General features: G+C 36.8%; 2 protein-coding genes across 2 annotated transcripts; one reads left to right on the top strand and one right to left on the bottom strand.

Moving 5' to 3' along the window:
* Positions 1-521: 521 nt before the first annotated feature.
* Positions 522-9,632, bottom strand: LOC140933790 (vesicular integral-membrane protein VIP36-like). The gene is made up of 9 exons (XM_073383437.1): positions 9,472-9,632; positions 7,413-7,528; positions 6,897-7,011; positions 5,339-5,421; positions 4,871-4,966; positions 4,706-4,777; positions 3,802-3,916; positions 3,025-3,147; positions 522-1,588 (listed from the first exon to the last, which is right to left on the bottom strand). The coding sequence occupies exons 1-9, from the start codon at positions 9,581-9,583 to the stop codon at positions 1,434-1,436; spliced, it is 987 nt and encodes a 328-aa protein (XP_073239538.1). The 5' UTR covers positions 9,584-9,632; the 3' UTR covers positions 522-1,433.
* Positions 9,633-9,909: 277 nt separating this feature from the next.
* LOC140933788 (pre-mRNA-splicing factor SLU7-like) lies at positions 9,910-20,817 on the top strand. The gene is made up of 18 exons (XM_073383435.1): positions 9,910-10,066; positions 10,189-10,251; positions 10,416-10,503; positions 11,309-11,389; positions 12,351-12,451; positions 13,385-13,448; positions 13,841-13,986; positions 14,135-14,180; positions 14,865-14,962; positions 15,702-15,769; positions 16,294-16,433; positions 16,705-16,761; positions 17,171-17,213; positions 17,848-17,909; positions 18,207-18,320; positions 18,823-18,894; positions 19,621-19,710; positions 19,991-20,817. Exons 1-18 carry the CDS (start codon positions 9,951-9,953, stop codon positions 20,165-20,167), a joined length of 1,626 nt encoding a protein of 541 aa, XP_073239536.1. The 5' UTR covers positions 9,910-9,950; the 3' UTR covers positions 20,168-20,817.
* The last annotated feature ends 4,177 nt before the right edge of the window (positions 20,818-24,994 follow it).

The following is a 24,994-nucleotide window of genomic DNA, read 5'->3' as shown; positions in this document are numbered from 1 at the left end:
ACAAAAACCCACCTCGTCTAATTTTGTTATTTACGACTATATTTAGGCATTGAAACTTGAAATGTTGGGCCAACCGTTTTAAATTTTAATGGCATGCCTGCAAAAATCTCTCCAAAATTACTATGGTTAGAGCTCCCTGACGATTATTGTTATTAAGGCCTACAAGTGTATCTAGCGCCTATTTCCAGAATTTGAAAAACACATGTGGGTGTGACACAAGGTCTACTCCTTTCCTCTTACCAGAAAAGCACTTAAGCGATCACCGTTGCACAAACTCAAACTTTTTCAACAATACTTCTTACGTTTTTAGTTTTACTTACACATGGGACAAAGGATAGTCCGAATAAACTGAATTTCAGGGTGCCTACACCAAGAGATGGAAACACAGCAAGTGTCAGCGGGTAATGTTTTTTTTGGAATTTTTTTTATTAGTATTATTATTTCCATAAGACACTGTTATCAAGGAAACATCCTCCCACTATTACACTATTCCTTTGCAAAGCCAGTAAAGCCAGTCTAAATCAATTTTAAAAAATGTTTTTTACTTATACACACGGGGCTTATACATTTCCTAGAATTACTGTATACTTATTGTTTTAGCTCGACAAAACACCGATCATAGAATGCACCATGTGAACTTCGACTAAGAACAACGTATTGCAGGCCATACGTAACTCTGCATCTATTGTTGCGACTTGTTAAAAGCGTAAATCTAGCATTCCTAGGTATTAAAACTGAGGTATCAGATTTTATCAGCGTTCGCTAATTTTTTTATCATATCCAACAATTTAACATTCTGGTTTGAAGGCTGCATAAAAACTGTTTAAACCTACCATTTTCACACATGTACACATCGTGACAAAAAAAGCCATTCATATTCGCGCGAGAACGCTTCAAGCGACCAAGAATTTGTAATTTATTCTAATTCTGGGTGACTAGTTAAAGTACTTTTCTTCGTACAGTTTCTGATGCTAAATAAAAGGGGGTTCAACGTTTTTTTTTTTTTTACGGATAAAATGATAAAGGAATGGCCATTTTTAATCTTTGGCTCTACCTTGGCCGTCGCGATACAATAACTATTACTCAGGTGCTCAGAAGGTCACACTAGTGACAACCGTCCAAAACTATTCTGTTGTTTGCGGTCCATTTAGGAGCGTGGCACTGAAAGAATTGACTTCTCTTAATACATTTATAACAGTAACGAGTTAATTAATGTGCTTCGCCACTGACTGATCACATTATTAAAGGCTCAGATTGGCCGAATGACAGATTATACCAAAAGTCAGTAAAAACGAAGATCTTACAAAAAACATGCAAATAATTTAGATAAAAAGGGGTCATTTTTTTGTGCTCTTCTCTGAGGGCATCACCGTTTTCTCCTGGTAACGCGTTAGGTTGTTTTGATATCAAACTTCAGTCTTCGCTACTTATAATTAGTAGAATCGCTTTTTTGAATCTTCCTGGCGTTTTTGGTAGACATAAAGAGAAATTCCAACGACACAGACAGCTACAAGAGCGAACCAAAACAGCCAGGTAAAAATCTTTACAGTTCTTGAAGAGAAGCTTCCCTGCACGTCCTCGACACGATCTGAAGACAACAAGTAAAAAAGTTAGTGAATTAAAGGAGATCAGTTACGAAATTTGTCAAAAATCAAACAGTGCGAGCTGTCACCGAACTCGGTCAAACATACACATAACTGCTTCAAACATTCAAAGACGAGGTAAAAAATACGGCAAATACAATAAGTCACGAATGGAAAAATTGAAGAAGATGGAAACAGATTGCAGTCGTGGTTTTTTAAAACTTATTAGCCTGACAGTTTTTCCGCAAAGTTCATTTTTGTTGTTTGTATCGTTTGATTTCATGCTTGGGAGACATATTCCAGTGACACGAACCTGTAATGTTTTTGCCATTGACGAGTATTTTTGCAAGTTCCATAGCGAATAAGGATGCGTAATTTGCATCATAAACATAATGAACTAGACAGCCGTGCCGGCACAGCCCCTTCAGTACTATGCTAAGTCCTTTTCTTTTGTATCAATCGCTGATTGAATTTGTGTTTTTTTTTCCTCCCATTCCCGAGACAATGGTTGTTAGTTTTGTTTGAGTTCGTCAATAAGTTGTTCCAATACGGTGTCGTTTACTACTGATTTCGACTCAGCAGCGTTTGTTACGTTCCAAACAAGACCCCCATACAGTGGCGGTTCATTGTGCTGCCGACTGTGGTTTATAATTCAAGTCGTAGTTGTGTAGGCAACACAAAGCAATTTATAGAAGCGCGATGCAGATGCAGGTCACAAAGCATATTTTTCATAGTCCTCTTTGCCGTCCCAGGTCCCCATAGGGATTCCCGTCCACGTGTTGGCTGTACTCCTTTCGAACTAATTTCGGTATATGGAATAAATACATTAAATTAGAGATAGACCGTAAAAAAAGTTAAGGGGGAATTTCTGCTTTGCATGTAATTTTTTTTATTCACCATGTATGCACGATTTGGTTTCTTAGCTGTTATTTACTTTTTTCAGCCTGTCCCGGATGTATCAGGATTCGTACTCGTTTGAGCTCTTCAAATTCCATGACTTTTTCCATGACGTTTTCAAGTTTCCCATGACCTTTTGGCTTAGATTTAGCTGTCACTTGCGAAAATTTTAAAAACTTTCCTTGTTTTAGGGTATTTTTTTACCTTAAACAGTTCAACAGACACAAACTCTGGTGTCCACCAAAATGCGGGCCGTTAGCGCTGTTTAATCACTCCTCTCTACATTATTGCATCTTACATTGTCCATCTGCAGTAACTTTAATTTTCTATGACTTTCAAGGACCGACAATTAAATTCCATGACTTTCCAGGCCTGGAAAATGAAATCCTTACATTCCATGACTTTCCAGGTTTTCCATGACCTGTACGAACCCTGTGTATACATATTCGATCTTTCTTGAATGGACAGAAGGATTTTAAGTTTGTTCACCCCTTCCAATGTCCCATCTCTTACTACCCTTTACTATTAGTATTTTACACACTACCTCTGTAAGGTTCAGCTCCCGAAGCATATGGAACTATTGTAGATCGGTCTTCATCTTTCTTAGTATCAGACATAACAGGTACTTCAGTTTCATAAAACTTGATGGACATGATATCATGATTATCTGCACAGGCAACAAAGTGAACACTCAACAGTCAGAAGTTTGTATTTGATGTTTATCTTAAGGCTTTAAATAGTTAGGGTTTGACTTTATTACAGGTAAAAGTGAGACACGTGCATTGTTGATAAACCTAATCATAGCGGAGCTCTCTACCAGAGAAATTTTAATGGGTTCTGACAAAATTGTCCGTCCGTACGTTCGGTCCGTCATGTTACTAGCTTGAAGTTCCAAGGCAAAAACAATCTGTGATTAACTTGATATTGGACATCCATGTTATGGTCAATTGACAGCTGCCAAGAAACTAGGGTAACTGCTAACCATTGCCACATGCCTTTATTGCCAATTGAGGTGTACAACTCACCAAGAGGTGACTTGTTTTTCTTAAGTTTTCGGCTGACAGTTAATGGTTTTCAGCTGATCGCAGGCTTAAGTGCGAAATAGGAATACGAAATAGGAATTCAGTTTGCTACTTGCTTATGGCAAAAGTTTAATTACCTCAAAAGGACATTTCTTAGAAGACCCAACAAGAGCTTTGCTTTTGCCCTTGGTTAAACTTAATATTATAGCTATTACATAACTAATATACTGTAACAAACAAAGTAATATTCTCACATTGTAATTTCAGAGAAATTTTCATTTATGCAGTAAAATTTATACCTGCAAGTTGGCCAGTGGCAGCTGATGCTCCAAAATACAATCCTGTTGGAAGTTTAACTCCTCCAACATCAAAACATTCTCGCCACTCATTCTTGTTATCAACATCCACCATCATCTAATTAAGAATTTAAAACATATCAGCATTCAAAGGATACTATTCCACACTCTTTACAATCACTTAATATATTCAAGCTTGTCATTTTATTTTTTTTAAACAACATTGAAGTGACAACAAATGAAGCACTTGACAATATTAATGGCAGTCTTGAACCAGTCTTGTTATGATAGCCTTGACATTATGCAAAAGTAAGACTGAGCTAGCACTCCAGTGCAGTTAAACTTTCTGGACCTTATCACGGCCCTTAAGTTTCCCAAATATTCTCTATCAAACTTAAACTTAACATTAGTGAAAATACTACTTTCAAATGACAAAATAACAGAGTTGCATTTGTGAAAACCAGATGTCTCTATCCTAAACAAATAAAGTTTTGAAAAACTGCTAGGCTGAACACGTTTCAAAATCCCTACTATGTTGCAATTCACCTTATGCCCATATGTACTTTATTTGTATCTGCTGTATTATTGCTTTACTGGTCTCAGTTGTTATTTAAAGTACTTCCATGCGATATGCAGTGGTGGCAAGTTCCTTATGGCTGAATTTGGATAAACTGCATGACACAGCTCCTTTAATTAATTACCCAAGTGCCACACTACAGAAGTGTCCGAACTACAGAGACATGGACTGTGTGAAATTTAGTTTCTCTGGAAACAAGGGAACTGTTGCACCTTCACGATAAAAACACTTCTGTATTAAATGCAGAGGTGTTTTTATCACAACAGTGTTTAATAATAACAAGAGGTTGAGATGTGCGAGCTAATGACCAATATTTGTCCATGAACTTACAGTTAAGCGATCTTGTGTTCCAGAATAACGGATCAGGGCAAATGTGTCATGTCCTTGGCCACGGAAACTCGCCTAAAAAAACAACAACAACAAATTAACTTTTTACTCTCTGACTCCCTGTTTAAGGAAAACAGTTGAAGTATACAGGTGTATGCTGGTACTTACCGAGCAGCCAGCCATCTGGCTGTGAGTTCCATCAGAATCATGATCATAATGAACAGAACCATTATTAACCATGGCAGAAATGAAGGGATGTTCATGCTGAAAATAAAACAAAAGTTAACAACAGTATCAAATGGCATAGGTAGAGGAAGTATTATGTATCTTGTGCCAAAAGTACTTTCTGAAAAAAATATTGATCCCCTCTTCAACCCTGTGCTCTAGCAGAGCCAGCTGGCCAATGGCACCCACATTTTGCTCCCAGGGGAACAGAAATCTTAGTTTTCTCATAGACTCATAGAAATCATATGCCAGGCACATTAGATTTCACAGTTTTAGAGTACTGGGCTCTTTTAATTTTTCTTAGAGCACAGCCTTGCCTCTTTCACAATGGCAAATGAGACAAAGAGGAAAAGGTTCACTTAGCCACTTTCTGTTTCTTTCAAACAAACCTTTGTAATATGGTACATGTACCTGATGTTCTCCATTATGATTACTGTATGTGTCAAAGAATATGCCAAGACCATAGAAATAATCTTTGCTGCCAAATACACTGCCTGAAAGAACAAAGGCAAGAAAATAATCATGACTACCTTCAAATACATTATTATAAAAGTTGTAATTGTGCTCAGCAGTCTAACAGCTGTTAATCTAACTTCAAATTACTTTTAACAGGCAAGCAATACGGTCGAACCTCCATGTGCGACCACCTCTCGTAAGCGACCACCTCCCATAAGTGACTGGCTATCCAAAACACCAAAACTTTTCCAGTCAAAGCCTTCCAATTGGAACCTCTCATAAACGACAACCTCCTGTAAGTGACCACGACCAATATTTGGGGCTTACAGTTTACTGATTTCCATTGTTTTTAACCTCTTGTGAGCAACCACTTGATGATTTGTGTGATCTCTTATGTTTGCTGTGTGTACTATGTTACTTAGAATAAGCAAAGAATTGTAGAATCAATCTGGAACTACACATGTTGTAACTTAGAAATTGTATGCAATAAATTATTTTTCATAAAGTAGATGTGTCCGTACATCTTCTCAGAATAGACCCCTGTCGTTTGATTCTTGTAAGCAACCACCTCCCGTAAGCGACCACTAAGTCTTTGCATCTTGGGTGGTCGCTCATGGGAGGTTCAACTGTATACTCAACAAAAACGTACAGCCCACCGATTTAAAACAACTGCATTTGAAGCTTTAAGATATTTTTAATGCTTTTTACTGGTAAATCACCTTGATATATTAAGCTTGGAAATCTTTTCATCTATTACTGTTAAATATTAATTTACTGTGATTTGAAGTCAGCTGTGTGAAATCGCACCATCACTTAAAAAACCAGAAGCCCTGATTCACATGACAGACTGACGTCAAAAAACTAGACTAAGAAGGTAACAGCTACAAGGGATTTTCATCAGGGACTCAGTGGTAAATGTTTTGCCCCATGCTGGAGGAGGTTGTAATACCAGCCCATTAACAAGCTGGAACAGAAAACTAAATACTTTTCCTACTTAAAATCAAGTTAACTCAGGCTCGGATTTTTCAAAGCTGAGATAAGATAACCCAAGGTTAGCCAGTCTGTGAATTGAATTCACATAATATGAAAGCTTAAAATAAATTAATAGCAACAATTAACATTCCCTTTGTTTACAATTTGTTGAGAGGATGCTCTAAACAGAATTATAGAGAAAATTATTGGGTGCTCTTGAACAAAGAAAACGAAACTCAGATTAAAATTTATCTCCAGGTTAGCACTAATCGGCCTTCAAACAACTGGGCCCTGGCTTCAGTTGTTCAAAAGGTGGATAGTGCTATCCACCGGATAAAATTATCTCTAACACTGAATAGCGCAATTGGTTTCCCTAAATACCTATCCACTGGATAGTGATTTATCCGATGGATAGTGCTATCCAGCTTTTGAACAACTGGGGCCAGATCTGTTAATGGCTCAGTCAATTCCAAGCATGCCTGTATTTCAGGAGCATACAAAAGTCACATCGATTATGTAAACATTAGTTTCTCAACCTTACCGTCTTGCATTCTTTCTCTGCTATACCAAAATGCAAATCCATCTCCATACAATGCATCTCCAGTTCCATGAACTTTAAAGTGGAGCAATACTTCCCAGTCTTTAACATGACATGGCTGACAAAAAAAAGTCAAATAATTGAGCAATCTCAGCACAGGAATCCCAATACACCCCAAATGCATGTTCTTGGAATGCTATCTAGTTGTCAAACAAACTTTTTTTAGCCACAGCTGCGGGAGAAACAAGGAGATAATTAATGAAAGATGGGCACACCCAGATGAAGAACTGAATGTTGGACCAATGAGTGAAAGGCCCACAGAGGATCAGTGCATATGGAAAGTGAAACTAGACAGTATCAGCACCTTTTGCACTTTAACTGTGAAAATTCTGGATATGGCAGATAATGTTATCCAATTATGTTTCTTACGTAGTGAGACATATCATCTCGCAAGTCAGTAAGTAGGATGCACATAGGGAATATAATATTATAATATTATTATTCTTTTACAAGACCTACCACAGTATTCCAAATAGCACCTCTCTTACTCTGATGGTCAGGTGTCAATCTAATATAGCTACTTGATATAAAAGTATTTCCATGGAAATCCCAGTATGGTATAGACGGACCAGAGCCTACGAAAAAAGTCAGTGAAAGAATGTTTACACCACATGATAATATTATTCTTTTACAAACGTGCATTAATAATAATTAAAGAAAGAGCGGCAAAAAAAAACTGTCTTTGTCTGTCAAAGGTAACCCTTCTGCCATTTAAATATGTAACAGGCAAACCATGTGTTTCCTACCTTTGTTTACAAGAGAAATGGGTTATTCTAGAGGAAGGGTTACCCTGTCTGCTCCCAACCCTGCCGGGTAGGGAGTGGGGAGGTACTCATAAATTTCAGATAGATGACTGTGCCACCCAACATCTTAAAAACTGACCCTATTTAGGGATGAGACAAAAGAAAATTGATACCCTACATGTGCATTATGTATTTTGGGTCCAAACCCGAAAAAAACTCCCTACTCAGTGGAAAAAAGGTAAGAAATAACAATCAAATAGCAAGACAGAAACTTTCATCCTTTTCATTATACTAGGAGATGATTAATTTCTCATGTAGCTGGGGAATGTTCTGCACTTGAAATTAGCTGATACAATCTAGGTACCCTATATAAGGATCACACTGAGAACACGATGCCAACAAGTGTAAAAATGATACCCTTTTGTGAGGATCCATACCCTAAAAAAATTCACTTTATTTGAGTGGCAATGTAGGAAAGAACTAAAAGGGGACCCCGGGGGGGGGGGGGGGGGTACTCCCATACATTGCCTATACGGGTATGTGCCGCCCAACAGGGTCGTGATTTTGAAGCTCCTGATTTAGAACGGGGTATCCATTTCAGAGGCGTTTTCTAGAACAGGGTATAAAAAATTGTGGATCACGGCTTTATCTTCTGCTTAAAATTGTTCCCGATTATGAAGAAGCGTTTATTTGATGTATGAGTCGAACAAATAAAGAAATATCTTTTAAAAAAACAGGGCTATTTCAATTTACAAACTTTCTAGAACAGAGTATAAAAAATTGGCCCATTTCTAGAATGGGGTATCAGTTTTAAGGCGAATTCTAGAACGGGGTATAAAAAATTTGCCCATTTCTAGAACGGGGTATCAATTTTAGGGGAATTTTTTTTTAGAACGGGGTGCCAATTTGGAGTCCTGGGCGGCACATACCCACCCAAAAACTACCCAAGTGCCCCCCCGGGCTGGGGACTCTATTTTTACATCTCCAACTTGAGCCGGGACCGTCATTTTAGGTGGTCTTCCAAGCCATGTGAAGGTCTCGCCATTTGCAGTGAAAAGGGAGTACCGTCATTTCTCAGTTAGTTTAAGACCCTGAGTACTGGTCCGGCTTTGGGAATCGAACCCACGACCTCCCGCTCTGCAGTTTCTCATTTTGGATACTGAGCTACATTTTGTAATCCACCTTAGAAACATTCTGAAGATCATTCATGAAATCGTTTATTTTCATTTTTAACTGATCTTCAAAACAAACAAAAAAACAAAAATCTTAAATGTTCATTTCATTCAAATGAATAATATGAATACAAGCAGCAATCACGTATCTGATGAGCTGAGATTAAAGTTTAATGACTCAAAAGGAACTGCAAGCAAATGAATATGATCAGCAAAAATAACTCTCGGGAAAAAATATAAGCCTAATAGTAAATGTTTTCTATGTATTCCAACACAATCATACAATTTAAGCTTATGTCTTCTTTTTGCGCGCGTTCGCGACGTGCATGCATGTCACATGAAAAAACTGCCACTCATGATCCGCAGTGACTATCAAGCTAAACCAAAGCATCTTCCTACAGGTATCCATCAGACATCCAATGACTCAGAAATGAAGATATATTAAAAACAAAATTCAAAGAGACGAGAGAAAACTTGAAGAAATCAAGCTTTCTCTAGACAGGAAATGAAATATACGAGAGAACACTGCCTTCTACGACTACAAAAGTTAAATTTTGGAAGACTTTTGCATAAAGATTTTTAACAAGCACTTTGTCATTTTACCTTTAAAAATTGAATGTTCCCTTCTAAGATATCCTTTAGAATATTCATCCGCTAAAGCTTTGGATATAAGGAGGAAGCACAACGATAAAAACATGTTCGTGAAGTCCAGCATTGCTCAATCGCCAGTTACGATAACGTTACTGAACTCTGCAATTTCTTATTTCAATTGGTCACAAATATTTCTACCCGGGTACGTTGAGTATGACTTTTGTCATTGGTAGAAAAGGTATTTTTTGACGAATTTCTGGCACTTTTTTACTAAATTATTGATATTTTGAATATAAAAAATTATCTTAACGTACTTTTTGTTGTATTTTGAGGCGTAAAAAGGGAGAAAAATCAATTCTTAGTTAGAACAGCTAACCGTCCCCTCCCTTAAATCTAAAACAAAAAGACGAAAAAGGAAGTGACGTTGTTCTTGCTACGCACTCACTAACTTCCACTACACTGGAATTGGACTATGGGAAGGAAAACACAAGATGGCGGCCAAAACGGAGTCGCAGAAAAAGAGTAGGTTAGATTGGCGGAAAGAGAAAGAGTTAGAAGAAGCTAGAAAGGCTGGTACAGCGCCAGCTTTGACTGATGAGGAGGGAAAGTGAGTCGATGCTTATGATTCTATTTTAGTCGAGTTCTGTTTGATTAAAAGCCTTACCGTTGAAGGTACTAGCAGCATTGTTTAGATGTCATACTGAAATTTGTTTTATTATATTTTTCCAGGGACATTAACCCTCATATTCCGCAGTATATTTCCCAAGCGCCTTGGTATTATGGAACATCAAGGTAGGAGAACAAAAGATGAATAATTCTAGTACATAATGTATAAAGTTCCTTTGCCCTTTTCATTCTCCTTTCCAGCTGGTCCTTACTGTCTACCCAAACTTGTTCTGACACTTGTGAAAGGAAATTAAAAGAATGTTGATCACTACATTGCTTTTGTCCTTTAGGCCTACTTTGAAACATCAACGACCTCAGGAAGACAAACAGAAGCAGTTTTCTTCCATAAATGAGTGGTATAAGAAAGGAACAAATTTAGTAAGTAAAGAGTTTGGAATTTTACAAAAATCTTTTCCCCCTTGACAGCTCTGTCATGGAAATGCCAAGGGCATATTTGATTGACCATATTTCCAATAAAAATACATGGAATAATTTTTTGGCTTTCATTGCCTGCTAAATTCAGAAATCTCATGCCACCTCACCTCACCTATCCTCTTTGTGCTTTGTAGCACATAAAGCTTTCACAGAGTCCCTCCACTTATCTCGGTTAGCTGCAATGGTCTTCACTTCCTCCTATGATTACCACCCTGCTTCTACCCTTTCCTTTCCAACCATTTGTCTGAAGGTGGGTTTTTAGACTGTGAGTAGTCCCCTATTTTTCCTCAGGGATTGAAGAGCATGCTTGAAAATCACCCCATGTGAGAAGAGGAGACACACAGCAGGGAGAGAGAAAATTGAGGGACTACCGACTCATTTTTCTCTCTCCCCGTCGCGTAACGTCTTTTCTCACATCAGGTGACTTTCACGCGCGCTCGCATTTTGCTCGCTCTACTATCCCTTAGGAAAAATGGGGCACTACTCATAGTCTAGGTGGTTTTTGGTCTTTCTCTTCTTCTTTTTCCTTCTGGTGACCAAGTCATTGCTATGTTGCAGTTGCTGTCTTGGTCCTGTCTTAGTATAACGGTATGTCCAAAATCCAGAAATCTGGGGGATAGAAATATTTATTTAAAACAGTTGAATGAGCTGGAAATTTTGTCCTGTAAATGTATATTGTTTTTTACATATTACAGCTGTAATTATATAAACAGAAATATAACATTAAAGATCTTATTTACATTTATAGGTGCCATCTGCTACTAAGTTTAGGAAAGGGGCCTGTGAAAACTGTGGAGCAATGACACATAAAAAAAAAGACTGCATGGAGGTATTAAAATAATACTTTTATCCTTGATGTCCTTGAAAATCAGTATGCGTTATGCATCATTGGGTTTCACTAGTCTTTATGTTTTGGGGAAAAAATATTGGGCCACAATTTTAATGAACATACAATCATTTTATTATAAAATTATTCATTCATTCATATATTTACTCTTTGCTAGTCAACCCTTGACATAATCTCGTTCACAGATCTCTCTGTATTTAGACAGAAAACTGTTTCTCGCACACAACTGGGAGAAGCTGACCATGCAACAAAAACAACTTTTAAGTGAAAATATTTTCTTGAACGAAGAGACTTTGCAAAGAATGAATAAATACTGTACATGCCTAAGCACACGCAGATCACAGTGCTCGTGTCATTCCCTCACAATCAAGGCAGTTTAAGTAACTAATCAAAATAAATGGAATTTTCTTGCTCGACCAGATCTCTCCTTCAGCTTTGTTGACCACAGAGGGTTCAATATTATCCTTGAACAATCTTGCTGTAAACTTAAACTTGTGACTGTGTGTTTATATATACTGTATCTTTTAATCTTGAGTGGAAACCAGTTTTACACTAAAAGGGCTAAATTATGGTTTTTTAGCTTTTCATTTTCAAAGCATTTCTAAGATCAATGGTAAACATGACAGTAGTAGATTCAGTATTCCTGAATTGTAGAGTCTTTTTTCTTTTGAGAATAAGCCATAACAACAGTTTTACTTACCGTTACTCCTATTTCAATGCTTTGAATGATAGTTCCTTGCAGTGTAGTGAGGAGAGAGGTATAAAAATTTGTCTAAATTTACCTCATCCATGGATCGTATGTGGATCCCTGAGCCAGAAGTGAACACCCTTTTGCTAAATTTCTTTCAGTTCTGTTGGTTTCCTTGAGACACATATTTCTAGTTGTAATTGTTCTTTTCCAACTGGGCTGATTACTTCCGTGTATTTTGTGTGCACTGTTCAGAGACCCAGAAGAGTTGGAGCTAAATTCACTGGAGATGATATAAAACCTGATGAACATCTACAACCACAACTGTCGTTTGATTTTGATGGCAAAAGAGACAGGTAAGAGAGACAGGCATTGTTTTTTTTTTTTCCTTTTCTTGGATGCTTTAATTTTAATAATGATGAAAATGGCTAGAATGATAATATTTATTAATTTTCGGCAAACTCCACAAATCCTTGCTCTCTGAAGAACTTCCACTTTTACCAATATTTTATTATAGAGTTCTGAAGTGTGATGTCATAAAAAATTAAATTTGTGAAATTATGGGATTTTTCGGTGTATTAAGAATGAACCACTTTCAAAATGCCTAGTTTCCAAAAATTAGCATTCCAGGGCAAATTGCCTTTGTGATATTAGCCCAGTTATGCTCTGATGACTCCATACAAATCCTTCTAAATTTGACTCAGTTCATAACGTTAGGAACGGAGTCAAATTTGGAAGGATTTGTATGGAGTCATCAGAGCAAAACGGGACTAGTATCTCTGAGACAATTTGCCCCACAATGCTAGTTTTTGGCAAGTAGGCCTTTCAGATGTTGTTCTTTCAAAATATCCCAACAAATCCCATAATTTAGGAAAATTTCATTTTTATGACGCATGTCATCACTTTAGAACTCTATGTGTCAGGGTTTTAGCTAACCTGCTCCACACACAGAACATACTCAGGCTAAGTCAATCTGTGAAAGAGCAACCAAAATCCTTGTTCTGGGTTCACACTTGTCATTGCCATTTTGTCAATTTGCCAATCAGGATGAAAGGAAACTTGAATGCACTACTGTTGGGGACACGGAAGAAATATCTTGGCACTGTTTCGCTGACTTTACAAACCGAGGTTAAATTGCGCCTGTGGCACAGGCTAGGTTTTAGCCAGGAAATTGTAAGCAGTCCAACTCAACTCAGCTGGACTCCAATATGCCCACCTGCTAACTAGTTATAGTCACCATGCATCAGACTAATGATTTTTTTGTTTGAATGTTTTAAATGTCATTTTAGATGGAATGGTTATAATGTTGATGACTACAAGAAGACTGTTGAGGAGTATGTTAAGCTAGAAATGGTACGTATTGGACTATTAGTTTAATTTTTCACAGTTGAATAACCACAGTCATTGCAAGATCAACCACAGTAGAGTACCAGGCAGTCAGTAAAGATGAAATTGTTTACTGGAATCAGACTAATCTGACTACAGTCAACATTCTCATAGAGACCACTTCTCATAAGCGACCAATTTTAAATAACCATTTTGTTTCTCAGTCAAATACTGTTTTAAAAACTCTCTTGTAAGCTTTGTTACTGCTTTTTAAGGTCTGTATTGATCATCTATTTGATACATGTAGCCTCAAGTCTAAAGAAAGAAATTATTATTTTGAAAAAAAGTCTGGAAAAATCTGTACAAAACCCTGATATAAGCTCAACCAACAAGAAAACCTTTCATTTGTGTATCTTTAGGCCAAACAACACCTGAAGGCAGAGCAGCTTGAACAAGAGTTAGCAGAAGGCAAAAAGGCTGAAGTAGTGGATGATGCAGATAGTGGTGATGAAGACAAGTATGCCGACAGAATTGATATGCCAGGACAAAAATTTGACACTAAGAGGTCAGTTTTATTCCTCATTTTTGAAAACTTCAAAGTTTGTGGCAAACCAAAATCTTCTTATTACATTTCAGCCAATTAAAGTAGTTACTCCAACTTATGCCTTATTGAAATTATTGATATTTTCTTGGTACTTTTCCTGAATTCTTAGGCGAACAACTGTGAGAAACTTGAGAATTCGAGAAGATACAGCAAAGGTATAATGAAGTATATTATTTATTTTATTATCATTAATAATCACTGTTGGTGGTGGTTTTATTGAAAGTGATGAATTAAAACTCTTGATGTGAAGGTTTTACATGTATGTATGTTTTTGAGGAGGGGGTGATGTCTTTGTAATGTATTAATAATTATTGTTATTATTTTCAGTTTCAAATTAATATTAACATTTGCCAGTAATTCTCAAGAGATGTTTTCCCGCAGATCATTCTGCTGTCATACCATGTATTAGATTTCATGCACAGACTCAGACAGTTAGAACCATATTACCTGACCAAAATATTCTGTTTTAGTAAAATCCAACTAGTGGTCTATCATCAATGCTGCATTCTGATTGGTTGAGCTACTACAAGGCTATATGTTATAGCCCACTAGTAGCGAATAGCGCGGGCTTTTTGGCGGCAAAAAATGATTAAAGTCTAGCTTTAACTAGCTAAAGTTTTTTTATTCTCGATATTTTTGACCAACTAGTTGGATTTTACTAAAACAACTATTCCTCTCGCCTTCATGGCCTCTGAGTCAATAGGCTATTTGGCCTTCGGCCTCATGGACTATGGATTCAGAGCCCATTCGGGCTTGAGGAATAATTGTTAAATAGTGTCCAAAACTACCATTACCACTGAGGTTCAAGTGTGAGCCTAACCTTGAGTTTATTTTTCCAGTATTTGTACAATTTGGATCCCAACTCAGCATACTATGATCCTAAAACAAGATCCATGCGAGAAAATCCCTTCAAGGAAAGCGAAGGAACTCAAAACAAGTAAGTGCATTATAAAACGCTGTCTTATCAGACACCTAGAGCTATCTTAATAAAGACAGACACCTAATGTTCTTCCCCACTGTTCTTGTTCAATCAATTTTTACATTCTGTAAAGAGGGCACCTCCATTTAACACTGACTTTGGGGCATTTCCAACCGTGTCCGTCAAAGAGAGAGTTAGCACGGTCCATGTTCTATTTTGCGTGGCGAGCTCTTTAAATCTTTCAAAGTGAAATTTCCGTACAGCATTTGGTTGGACAATGTCTGTAGTATAGTGTTACACATTTTTGTTATAGCCTCAATGTGTTCTTAATTGTCATGGCAAAAGCAGTGGTTTATAACAGTGGCAGAAGCCACTTAGTACTTAGTTGAGAAAATGTTCTGCTACTTGTAATATTATTATTATTATTATTATTATTATTATTATTATTATTATTATTATTATTATTATTATTATTATTATTATTAATTTAGTTTAGTTGAAATGAATCGTTTTTTAATTGAATTTTTTTTCCGAATATATGATATATTTTAATGGAATGAATTTTTTTCAACCAAAACTAAGTGTCTTTTTTTTTAATTGAAAGGAATAATGTAAATAGTGCTTTGACTGAATAGTTTTTTAAGTGAAATTAATTGTAAATAGGATTTTATAGTTAGCTTTGTTATCAATAAAAGATTTGGATATTTATAATTTATTATTATCATTACTATTATTATTATTATTATTTTATTCTCAGTGTGACCTATCAAGGAGATAATTTTGTTCGTTATTCTGGAGACACACGGAAAATGGCTCAGACACAAAGTAAGTCCTGCATCTCAATCGTTGCCCTTTTTTCATTTTAGCTAATGAGGTTAAGCTCGATTTCTTTATCTTGCACCAATTTTCGGTCTTTTTCTAAGCAGACCTTCACTGTTTTGATGGAGTAGAAATGTAGAAATGTATTTGATAAAAAGAAAATACAGAAGCCACACTTCAAACATTTGATTATTATTTTTTTATCATGTAGTTAGTATTTGCACTTACCGTGAACAATACTTGTACATTGTATAAACAGTAATAACATAATTTTAGCCATACATATACTATTAATATATTTTGTAAATCAGATATGATGTAGAGCTATTTGTAATAAAGTTTTGTTAACAAACCATTATAATTAATTTTTGAAAAAACAGTGATGTTTTATTCCATACACCTAATGCATGGCCTTTTCACAAGCTCAGTTTTGATTCAGATTTGCTTTGATTAAGATACAACTGTACATGTAGCTTAATTTCTTTAAATTTGCAACTTCTTATTTTCGGTCATTTTCTTTTGACAATCAGTGTTTGCTTGGGAGGCTTATGAGAAAGGAGCTGATGTTCACTTACAAGCTGATCCTACCAAACTTGAACTGTTGCACAAAGAGTACAAGGTGAAAAAAGGTGACTTTGAACAAGACAAGAAAATGTCAGTTCTTGAAAAGGTGAGAATTGTGACCATGAATGAAGGAAATTATTAAACCCTTTTTATATCAGTCTTTAAATCCACAGTATTTTACTTTGTAACAAGGAAGAAGAAAGTTGACTTTATCAGAAAAAAGACACAGAACAAAAGTGGGAACAAAAAAGCAGGCTAAAATATCATGAAATTCGGAGTTAACGAGATGGGATGCAATAGTCTCCTCCAGCAAACCTTAGTATAGAGTTTGTGACAGAGTTAGTTTTATTCTCTAGTCTAATGACTTTCTTTTACAGTATGGAGGCGAAGAACACTTGAATGCACCTCCCAAAGAACTGTTGTTGGCACAAACGGTAAGTTTTTAAGAAGTACAATATATACATATTTTCTCTATAGAATTATGAATGGTTCATATTGTACTAGAATTGTTTGCACACATTCTGCTCAGCTACTTTATCTAACAAAGAAAACTGCATCCCACCAAAGTGGACACAGCACTGCAATGTCTACAATTAAATTCTAACTGATGTCGGAGAGTAATGGTATACAAATGCCAGTGAATGTTGACCACTGAACACCATTTTCTTGTTTGCCCTGCTGTGGCATTAGATGTGCTATCCAAGAAATTCCAAGGTCTAGCTTGTTAACCAGTTTTTTCCTGTTCCCCTTGGAACCATTCATTAAGTGGTAAATCTTAGATGAATTATACATGTATGGCATATCAATATTGACTTACTGTTATGTCATCTTTTTTCTGTGCAGGAACAATATGTTGAATTCTCAAGGACTGGAAAAGTTATAAAAGGTAAGCTAAGAACTGAGACCACAACAATTTTTCTTGTCTGTGATTCCCATTTTGTATTGCTAACATTGGTAGGTTTCACAGCTCTGTTAAGAACATGTGTTACCCATCAAAATTACATTCATTTCTAACCTAGATTGATTCTCAGTTTCCTTTGTCTCCTAATCCTGATTATTCGTAATGAACAGGCAGTTTCGTATACCCGGGCGGCCTCAGATGAGTGCTTGTTTTGAGTGAAAGTGAGGCTAATGCATGTCACTTCTCACCAAGAAAACAAACAAACAAGAGAAAATTTTCCGGCTGAGTTGCTTAAAAAAGGGAAAATTCTAAGGGTTGAAAGGTTCCTAGTTCCATAGTACCATAGGAAAGTACTTGTAAGAAGCTTTATTATTTGAATGGTCCACTCACCCAAATTAAACGAATGGAATTAATTCTTAATAAATAAATCCTTAAATCCAGATTTAGATATGATCAACTTGATCTGATGAATCATTGTAGTGTGAATATAATCCATTCTTCTTTATTTTTCCAAAGAACTGTGCATGTTTTACCTCTCTTTTGCATTCAACATTCTGGATTTGGATTTTCCCACAGAAACACACCCTCTGAATGGAATCCCTTGTTTTATTATATACAGGTCAGGACAAAGCTGTTTCAAAATCCAAATATGAAGAAGATGTGTACATAAACAACCATACGGTATGTTAGCATCCACATGCATATTGACTAGATTTGCCTCAATGCATATTTTATGTTTCTAATGAGGAGAATTTGTTTATGATTTCAAAATTAAAGTGTTCATTTTCCTTACAAACTAACAGCCTTGTTAAAGAGCTAAAGTTAATACAGTGCTTTTTTTGATTTGGAAAGCCACCCTACAATCTCAAAACTCTTTAGTTATTTTAGGCATTGATCCAGGGACAGGAAAAATTTTCATTCATTGAGGAGTGCTGCAGTTACAGATTGAAGTTTTGGTGTCCTGATTTTATTTTACAGAGCGTTTGGGGTTCTTACTGGCAGGAGGGAAAATGGGGATATGCCTGCTGTCATTCTTTCATTAGAAACTCTTACTGTACAGGTGACGCTGGCAAAGCAACATCAGCTTCAAGGGTAGGTGTTGAATGCACTCTGACGTGACAGTTACATGTCATGTCATAAAAAGGTAGTAATTGTATAGAGGTTGTTATCTTGGGGATCAGGGGAAATAGTAGAAAGTGCACTAAGCTTGATTATCTTACCAGTTTAAATTCAGGCACTCCACTCGAGTAACTCAAATAATTAGAAGCAAGTAATCCAAAAAGAACATAACAGGATTAAAAACCTCAACTGGCTGGAGTTAACTAGTTGGCTATTTACAGGCATGGCCGAGGTTTTGCACTCAGAACATCTGAGAACAAATCCAGCAAGCAGCCCACAAGATTGTGAGTTCGAAGTGCTGGCCACTCTGTGACTTTGCTTTCTGAGAACTGTCCATAAACATAAACTTAAGGTGTCCATATTATGTCGGTTTCTGTATGGAGAAATTCTATTGTATATAGGTGAATGCAAGTTGTGATCTGGTTCAGTACAGAATTGAGTAAATATTATTAACTGAATGATCTGTGATCTGCAGGCCATTGCACCTCTAACAGATGCAGCAACAAGAATTCAAGAAGCAGAAGAAAGTGGGAAAACATTCCTGGAGGTTTGTTTGATTCATATGCATTATGGACCAAATATGAGGCCAATTTGCCTGGATGTTGGCCAAGTCTTTTTTTTTTACATTTTTGAGGAGCAAGACTAAGTCAATGTTACTAAAAATGCAAAAAAGGGTAGGCCAATACAGACAAGAGTATCAAATTCAAACCTGCTTTGTTGTATGCATAAAAGCAGTAATTTTAGACTACAACTTTCCTGAATAATTTTTTGGCCAGACTGAAAATTTTTTCACACATAGAATGCCTGGATAAAAATCCTCTGAAGACATTTATATCAGGTCAAAAAGAAAGCTGAACTGACAGCAAATGTATGCAAGAATGAAAAACTGAATCTGAATAAGTGAAAACATTAATAGAATGTATGGAAGTATTCTTGACCTGGCTTGATATTAGATGATAAAAATTTTGTGACCTATGGGCTAGCCTTACTGTAAAACTGTTTTCTCAAAGTTGGGCCATTCACGCAAAATAGATGTTGTAATTAATTTTTCACCGCACTTAATTTTTATTTTTCCTTTGTTTCAAATTCAGTGGCATACATAACCATACCCAAAACAGTGGAAAAATTGAAATTACCTGAGTTAAAAAATTAACTACAACATATACCTCTTTAAGAAGGACACCTGGCAGTGATTCTGGAATAATTATTGTTTCTTTGAAAAAAATTTTCTTTCTGGCATAACCAAAATTATTGTATTTTGCTAACTTTTCAGCTTCATCAAGAAAATCGAAAGAAAGGAAAGAAAAGAGAGAAGTCAGTAGATGAAGATGATGAGGAAGTGAAAAGGGACAAACTTGAAAAGGTGGGCCGCTCATATATAACTTTGGATTAAAATTGTAACCTTTGATTGTAGCACAAAGGGAATGAATTTGCACATGCTACCTCCGTGTCAGTAAGTTACTTCTTGTGAGTTGCACTGATGAAGATTGTGGTTGCGTTCCAAATTTAAGATGTGGACAGAATCTGTGGCCTGCTGTCACTATGTTTTTTATTTTGCATGGAGCGAGATTTGATAATCATTCAGAAGGCATTAAAATAATGTCAAGTCATCACACTCTAATGCTTTCTAATTCGTGTTTTAGGCACTAAGGAAAGAGGAACGTAACCAGCAAGAAGCTGACAAATTACTGGCTATGGATGAACGTAGAAGGCCTTACAACTCCCTCAAAGGTGATTATCATGAGGTGACCGAAGAAGAGATGGAGGCTTATAGGTTAAAACGTCGCCAAGAAGATGACCCAATGAAAGACTTTCTTTAGTAATGGGAACAGTGTGGGAAAGAATACTCCAAAGCTGAATTGCATGTTCAAACTTCTGTCAAGCTTTGCAGTCAACGCTGATAGAAAGACTTACTTACTTGAGGAAGTTACATCAAACATCGAGTGTATGAGACAACAGAACTCGATCATTGAGGACCGACCGAATGACCGGACTGATCAAAGTAAACCACCTTGAAAAGTGTTGATGACCAGTTTTGAACGAACCGAACTGGTCCATTCCATTTGATTTCTAACCGAAGTTTCCGGAATTTGGGGCTGAATGGAAAGCGCCCTTCCATTTCTATGGCTTCTTGGATACAGCCAGTAAAAGGCTGCTGAGGTTGCGCGCGCGTTGATGGTCTTAAGGAGGATCTTTTTTGGTCCGCTTTGTCGTTACTTTTTTATTTAACGTTTTCCACGCGTCTGTCATCGTTACACGAACGTGATAGTTCAGCAATACGTGGTGGTAGTGGCATGCAGCGCTCGACTGGGTCGAAAATCAATTTTGATTTGATTTTGTATTGATTTTATTTCATTTTCTGTATTTGTTTTTTAATTCAAAATGAAAAAGAAAAATAGTTACAAATAAAATGAAAATTATCAAAAATAAATTTTAAGAAACCTCCCAAATCGGAGGCAGTTCTCAGCCACCATAGATATGTTTCGGAGTCAGTACCATATTGTCACTTAGATATAAAACTGTTTCAGAAGGGTAGTACTCTGCAAATATGGACCTTTTATTATTTTCTTGTGAAACCTGAACCATCTCGATACCTAACAAACAGTCGGTGAGTTTTCCTTTGCAAAATTTGTAGTTTGGACTTTGACTTCGTCTTTGAATTGATTGTAAATTTATTGTTTCCCTTTGCTTCGAAAATTTAACCATAGTTAGTAGAGAAGACTGGTTATGAAAGCCAGCAAACATCAAAGTTGAAAACAATGGTGCTGAAGTTTATGTTAGAATCTCCCTCACCGTGCACAATCCTCTGTTTTTTGTTCACAAATTGCGACTGGATAAATAAATGCGGTGTCTGTGTTGGTCAGTAAGCTTCAAAATGATAGGAATGCTATTGAACGTCGTGCACAGTCAGGTCCAAAAAAGCTAACAAAAACATATAACGAAGGAGTCTAACGGGTTTCATAACCATTCCACTTGAATAACTATGATTTAACTAGAGACTTGCCAACCCCCAAAAGGCAAAGAATGTGAGATTCTGAACCTAGGGTTGGGAAGAGAAGTGAGAAATGGGTAAAAAGTCGTGAGGTGTCCCAAATTACCTAGTGAAAGGACTTTCAGGGGAGATAATGGGAATTAGAAGTCACTGTCTCACTTTAAAGCTCATGGAGAAGTAAACATCACGATCAATTTTACGATTTAGGTTTTGTTATGTTTTTTGTTGGCGCCATCTTGAAACAAGAGAAACAGGAAGTCCGCACATTTGGTGGCAGCGTTAAGACGCGGTAGGCTAAAAGAATGTAATCAAACGAGGTTAGCGTTTTTTTGGGGGGTTGAGCTTGCTATCTATTGATATCTAACTTGGAAACGAACCCTACAGCTCCAGAATATTTTGGAGTTTGAATTTTCGAGAAAGCGTGAGAAATCAGTTGCCAACTCGTGAGAGAGTGAAACAGGTCCTAAAATCGTGAGACTTTAGAAGTCTGTAACTAACCATCGTGCATACTTGACAAGTTGTACAAACAGTGGAATAGAAGGTGAAATAAAAATACGTGCAGGTTTAATTCAAAATTTCGGACGAGCATCCCCGCCCCTTTCATATGGGAGTCCCCTCTCCGGGGTCCAATACTGCCGTTTTGTTCCAGTCGTGAATTAGTTTCGTGGTTCCGGTTGCTACAACTTGTACAAATCGCGATCGTGAGTAAAGTCTTCAGTGGAGTTTTGCGTTTCGTACAAGTGGTGAATAGGATATAGTGAAATAATATTCAATTATTCCTCGAGCCCGAATGGGCTCTGAGTCAATAGCCCATGAGGCCGAAGGCCATGACTGGGTCGAAAATCAATTTTGATTTGATTTTGTTTTGATTTTATTTCAGTTTCTGTATTTGTCTTTTAATTCAAAATGGAAAAGAAAAATAGTTACAAATAAAATGAAAATTATCAAAAATAAATTTTAAAAAACCTCCACAATTCGAATTTTTTTAAGGCAGTTCTTGGCCACCATAGAGACGTTTCGGAGTCGGCATCATATTGTCACTTAGATATAGAACTGTTTCAGAAAGGTAGTACTCTGCAAATATGGACCTTTTATCATTTTCTTGTGAAACCTGAACCATCTCGATACCTAACAAACAGTCGGTGAGTTTTCCTTTGCAAAATTTGTATTTTGGACTTTGACTTCGTCGTTGAATTAATTGTAAATTTATTGTTTCCCTTTGCTTCGAAAATTTAACCATAGTTAGTAGAGAAGACTGGTTATGAAAGCCAGCAAACATCAAAGTTGAAAACAACGGTGCTGTAGTTTATGTTAGAATCTCCCTCACCGTGCACAATCCTCTATTTTTTGTTCACAAATTGTGACTTAGTAAATAAATGCGGTGTCTGTATTGGTCAGTAAGCTTCAAAATGATACTGGTATGTTATTGAACGTTGTGCACAGTCAGGTCCAAAAAAACTAACAAAAGCATATAACAAAGGAGTCTAACGGGTTTCATAACCATTCCACTTGAATAACTATGATTTAACTACAGACTTGCCAACCCCCAAAAGGCAAAGAATGTGAGATTCTGAACCTAGGGTTGGGAAAAGAAGTGAGAAATGGGTAAAAAATCGTGAGATGTCCCAAATTTCCTATTAAAAGGACTTTCAGTGGAGATTATGGGTATTAGAAGCCCGGGGGGGGGGGGGTACTGCCATATATGGGCTATATAGGTATGTGCCGCTGTGAAGGGTATGGTTTTCAAGAAGTTTACTCTAGGATAGGGTATATAAATCAGAGCGTTTAGGTCTAGAATAGGGTATCATTTTTCAAGAAACTGATCAGTTGGTTGAAGATTTTATCTAGACTAGGCAAACAGCTACTCTAGGATAGGGGGGACTTGGGGTGTTTACTCTAGTATAGGGTAGCAAAATTCAGCTGAACTAGCTCTGGTATAGGTTAAGGGTTCCAAGGTCCCAGCGGCACATTCCCACCCAGAAATTCCTAAAGTACCCCCCCCCCCCCGGATTAGAAGTCACTATCTCACTTTAAAGCTCATGGAGAAGTAAGCATCACGATCAATTTTATGATTTACGTTTTGTGATTTCTATGTTTTGTTGGCGCCTTCTTAAAACAAGAGAAACAGGAAGTCCGCACATTTGGTGGCAGCTTTAAGACGCGGAAGGCTAAACAGTCCGGAATATCCCTAAATTTAAGGACAGGGCCAACTGGTCACGCGCCACTTTTTAACCAGGGCGGATAAAGGTTGGGCGGTGAAACGAGCGCGTCCGAGCAAAAAGGTGTGATGCAGTGGACTGGGACTCTGCTTAGAAATGTCGCTTGTTTTCGACTTCAGTCACAGGTGACCCAAGCGTAATATGAGAGTTTGTATGGGAAAACTAGAGTTTGAAACTTAGATGAAATAAATGAAGTAAAAGCGATAAAAGTTATTAATAAAGTGTAAATATTGTTACCTGGAGTCTTTGTCTTTGTTTTTACGAAGTTTCAACGCGATTTGAGTACTTTTACATCATCTGGCCTGACAGTGTAATAATAAGAGACAAGGTCTCTTATTATTACACTGTCATGTCAGATGATGTAGAAGTACTCAAATCGCGTTGAAACTTCGTAAAAACAAAGACAACGACTCCAGGTAACAATATTTACACTTTATTGATAACTTTTATCGCTTTCACTTCATTTATTTCATCTAAGTTTCAAACTCTAGTTTTCCCGTACAAACTCTCAAATTACGCTTGGGCCACCTGTGCTTCGGTCAGGGCTTGCGATGTTGCGATGTGGTTTGTACATTAGATACTGCCGCTGTCACTGAATTATGGCAGCTTGATTTATTTTCTTGCACTTCTTCCTCGTTCCTTTGTGCTGGTACGCTGTCTCCGAGAGGCAAATGTTGCTATTTTTTGCGGGAGGTTTAGTTGGAGTAGACAAACATCTCTTTCAAAGGGTTTCTTTTATTACTTCCATGACTCTACCACTGAATTATATTTTCGTTCTGCTACTCGCCAATGTCGATGTTATTTCAAAACAAAAACAACTAAGTACTGTCTAAAACACGAAGGAAAATCTCATTCATGTCAGTCCAAGGCAAAACTAAATGACAGCAGATCTTGTTTCATAACTAGATGACGTGTATTTTTTAAATGCGTGCAGCTCGTGCAAGGTGAAATTATGCTAATTTCAATCACCATCATCCTCTTTTTTAATTTTGAAAAAAACATCTCATACGTCTTTCTGTTTGTTCGAAACTTCAAAATTAGTTTCCCCTCAGTTTTTACTGTTTACCTTGTTTAGTTTTAGAGAGAAAAACTGAGAAAAAACCTTACAACAAACCTCAATAAATTTTGTTTACATGCGGTTGCCGGATTTGCAACGCATTGCGCCAATCGCCATGGCGCGTTGCACCCGAGAAGCAAAGTTTGAAGAAGTACAACGCCACTATATCAATATATATCAATCTAATTTTCTGTTATGTTATATCAAATTTATCCCCCTTTAACATATGTAAAAATTGAGGTTAAGAAACGGCGAAAGACGATTAGGTGATATTAAGTGGAAGGAGGAGGTATTCAACACTTTCAAATTAAACTCAAATTTTGGCATTATACGACCAACAAGTTTGACTTCTAGACGTACAGACACAAACATATGAAAC

The sequence above is a fragment of the Porites lutea genome, chromosome 4, assembly GCF_958299795.1.
Source record: "Porites lutea chromosome 4, jaPorLute2.1, whole genome shotgun sequence".
In the NCBI taxonomy this organism is placed as follows: domain Eukaryota; kingdom Metazoa; phylum Cnidaria; class Anthozoa; order Scleractinia; family Poritidae; genus Porites; species Porites lutea.
Note: the sequence above shows the minus strand (reverse complement) of the source record. Positions and strands in the feature narration are given on the sequence as shown.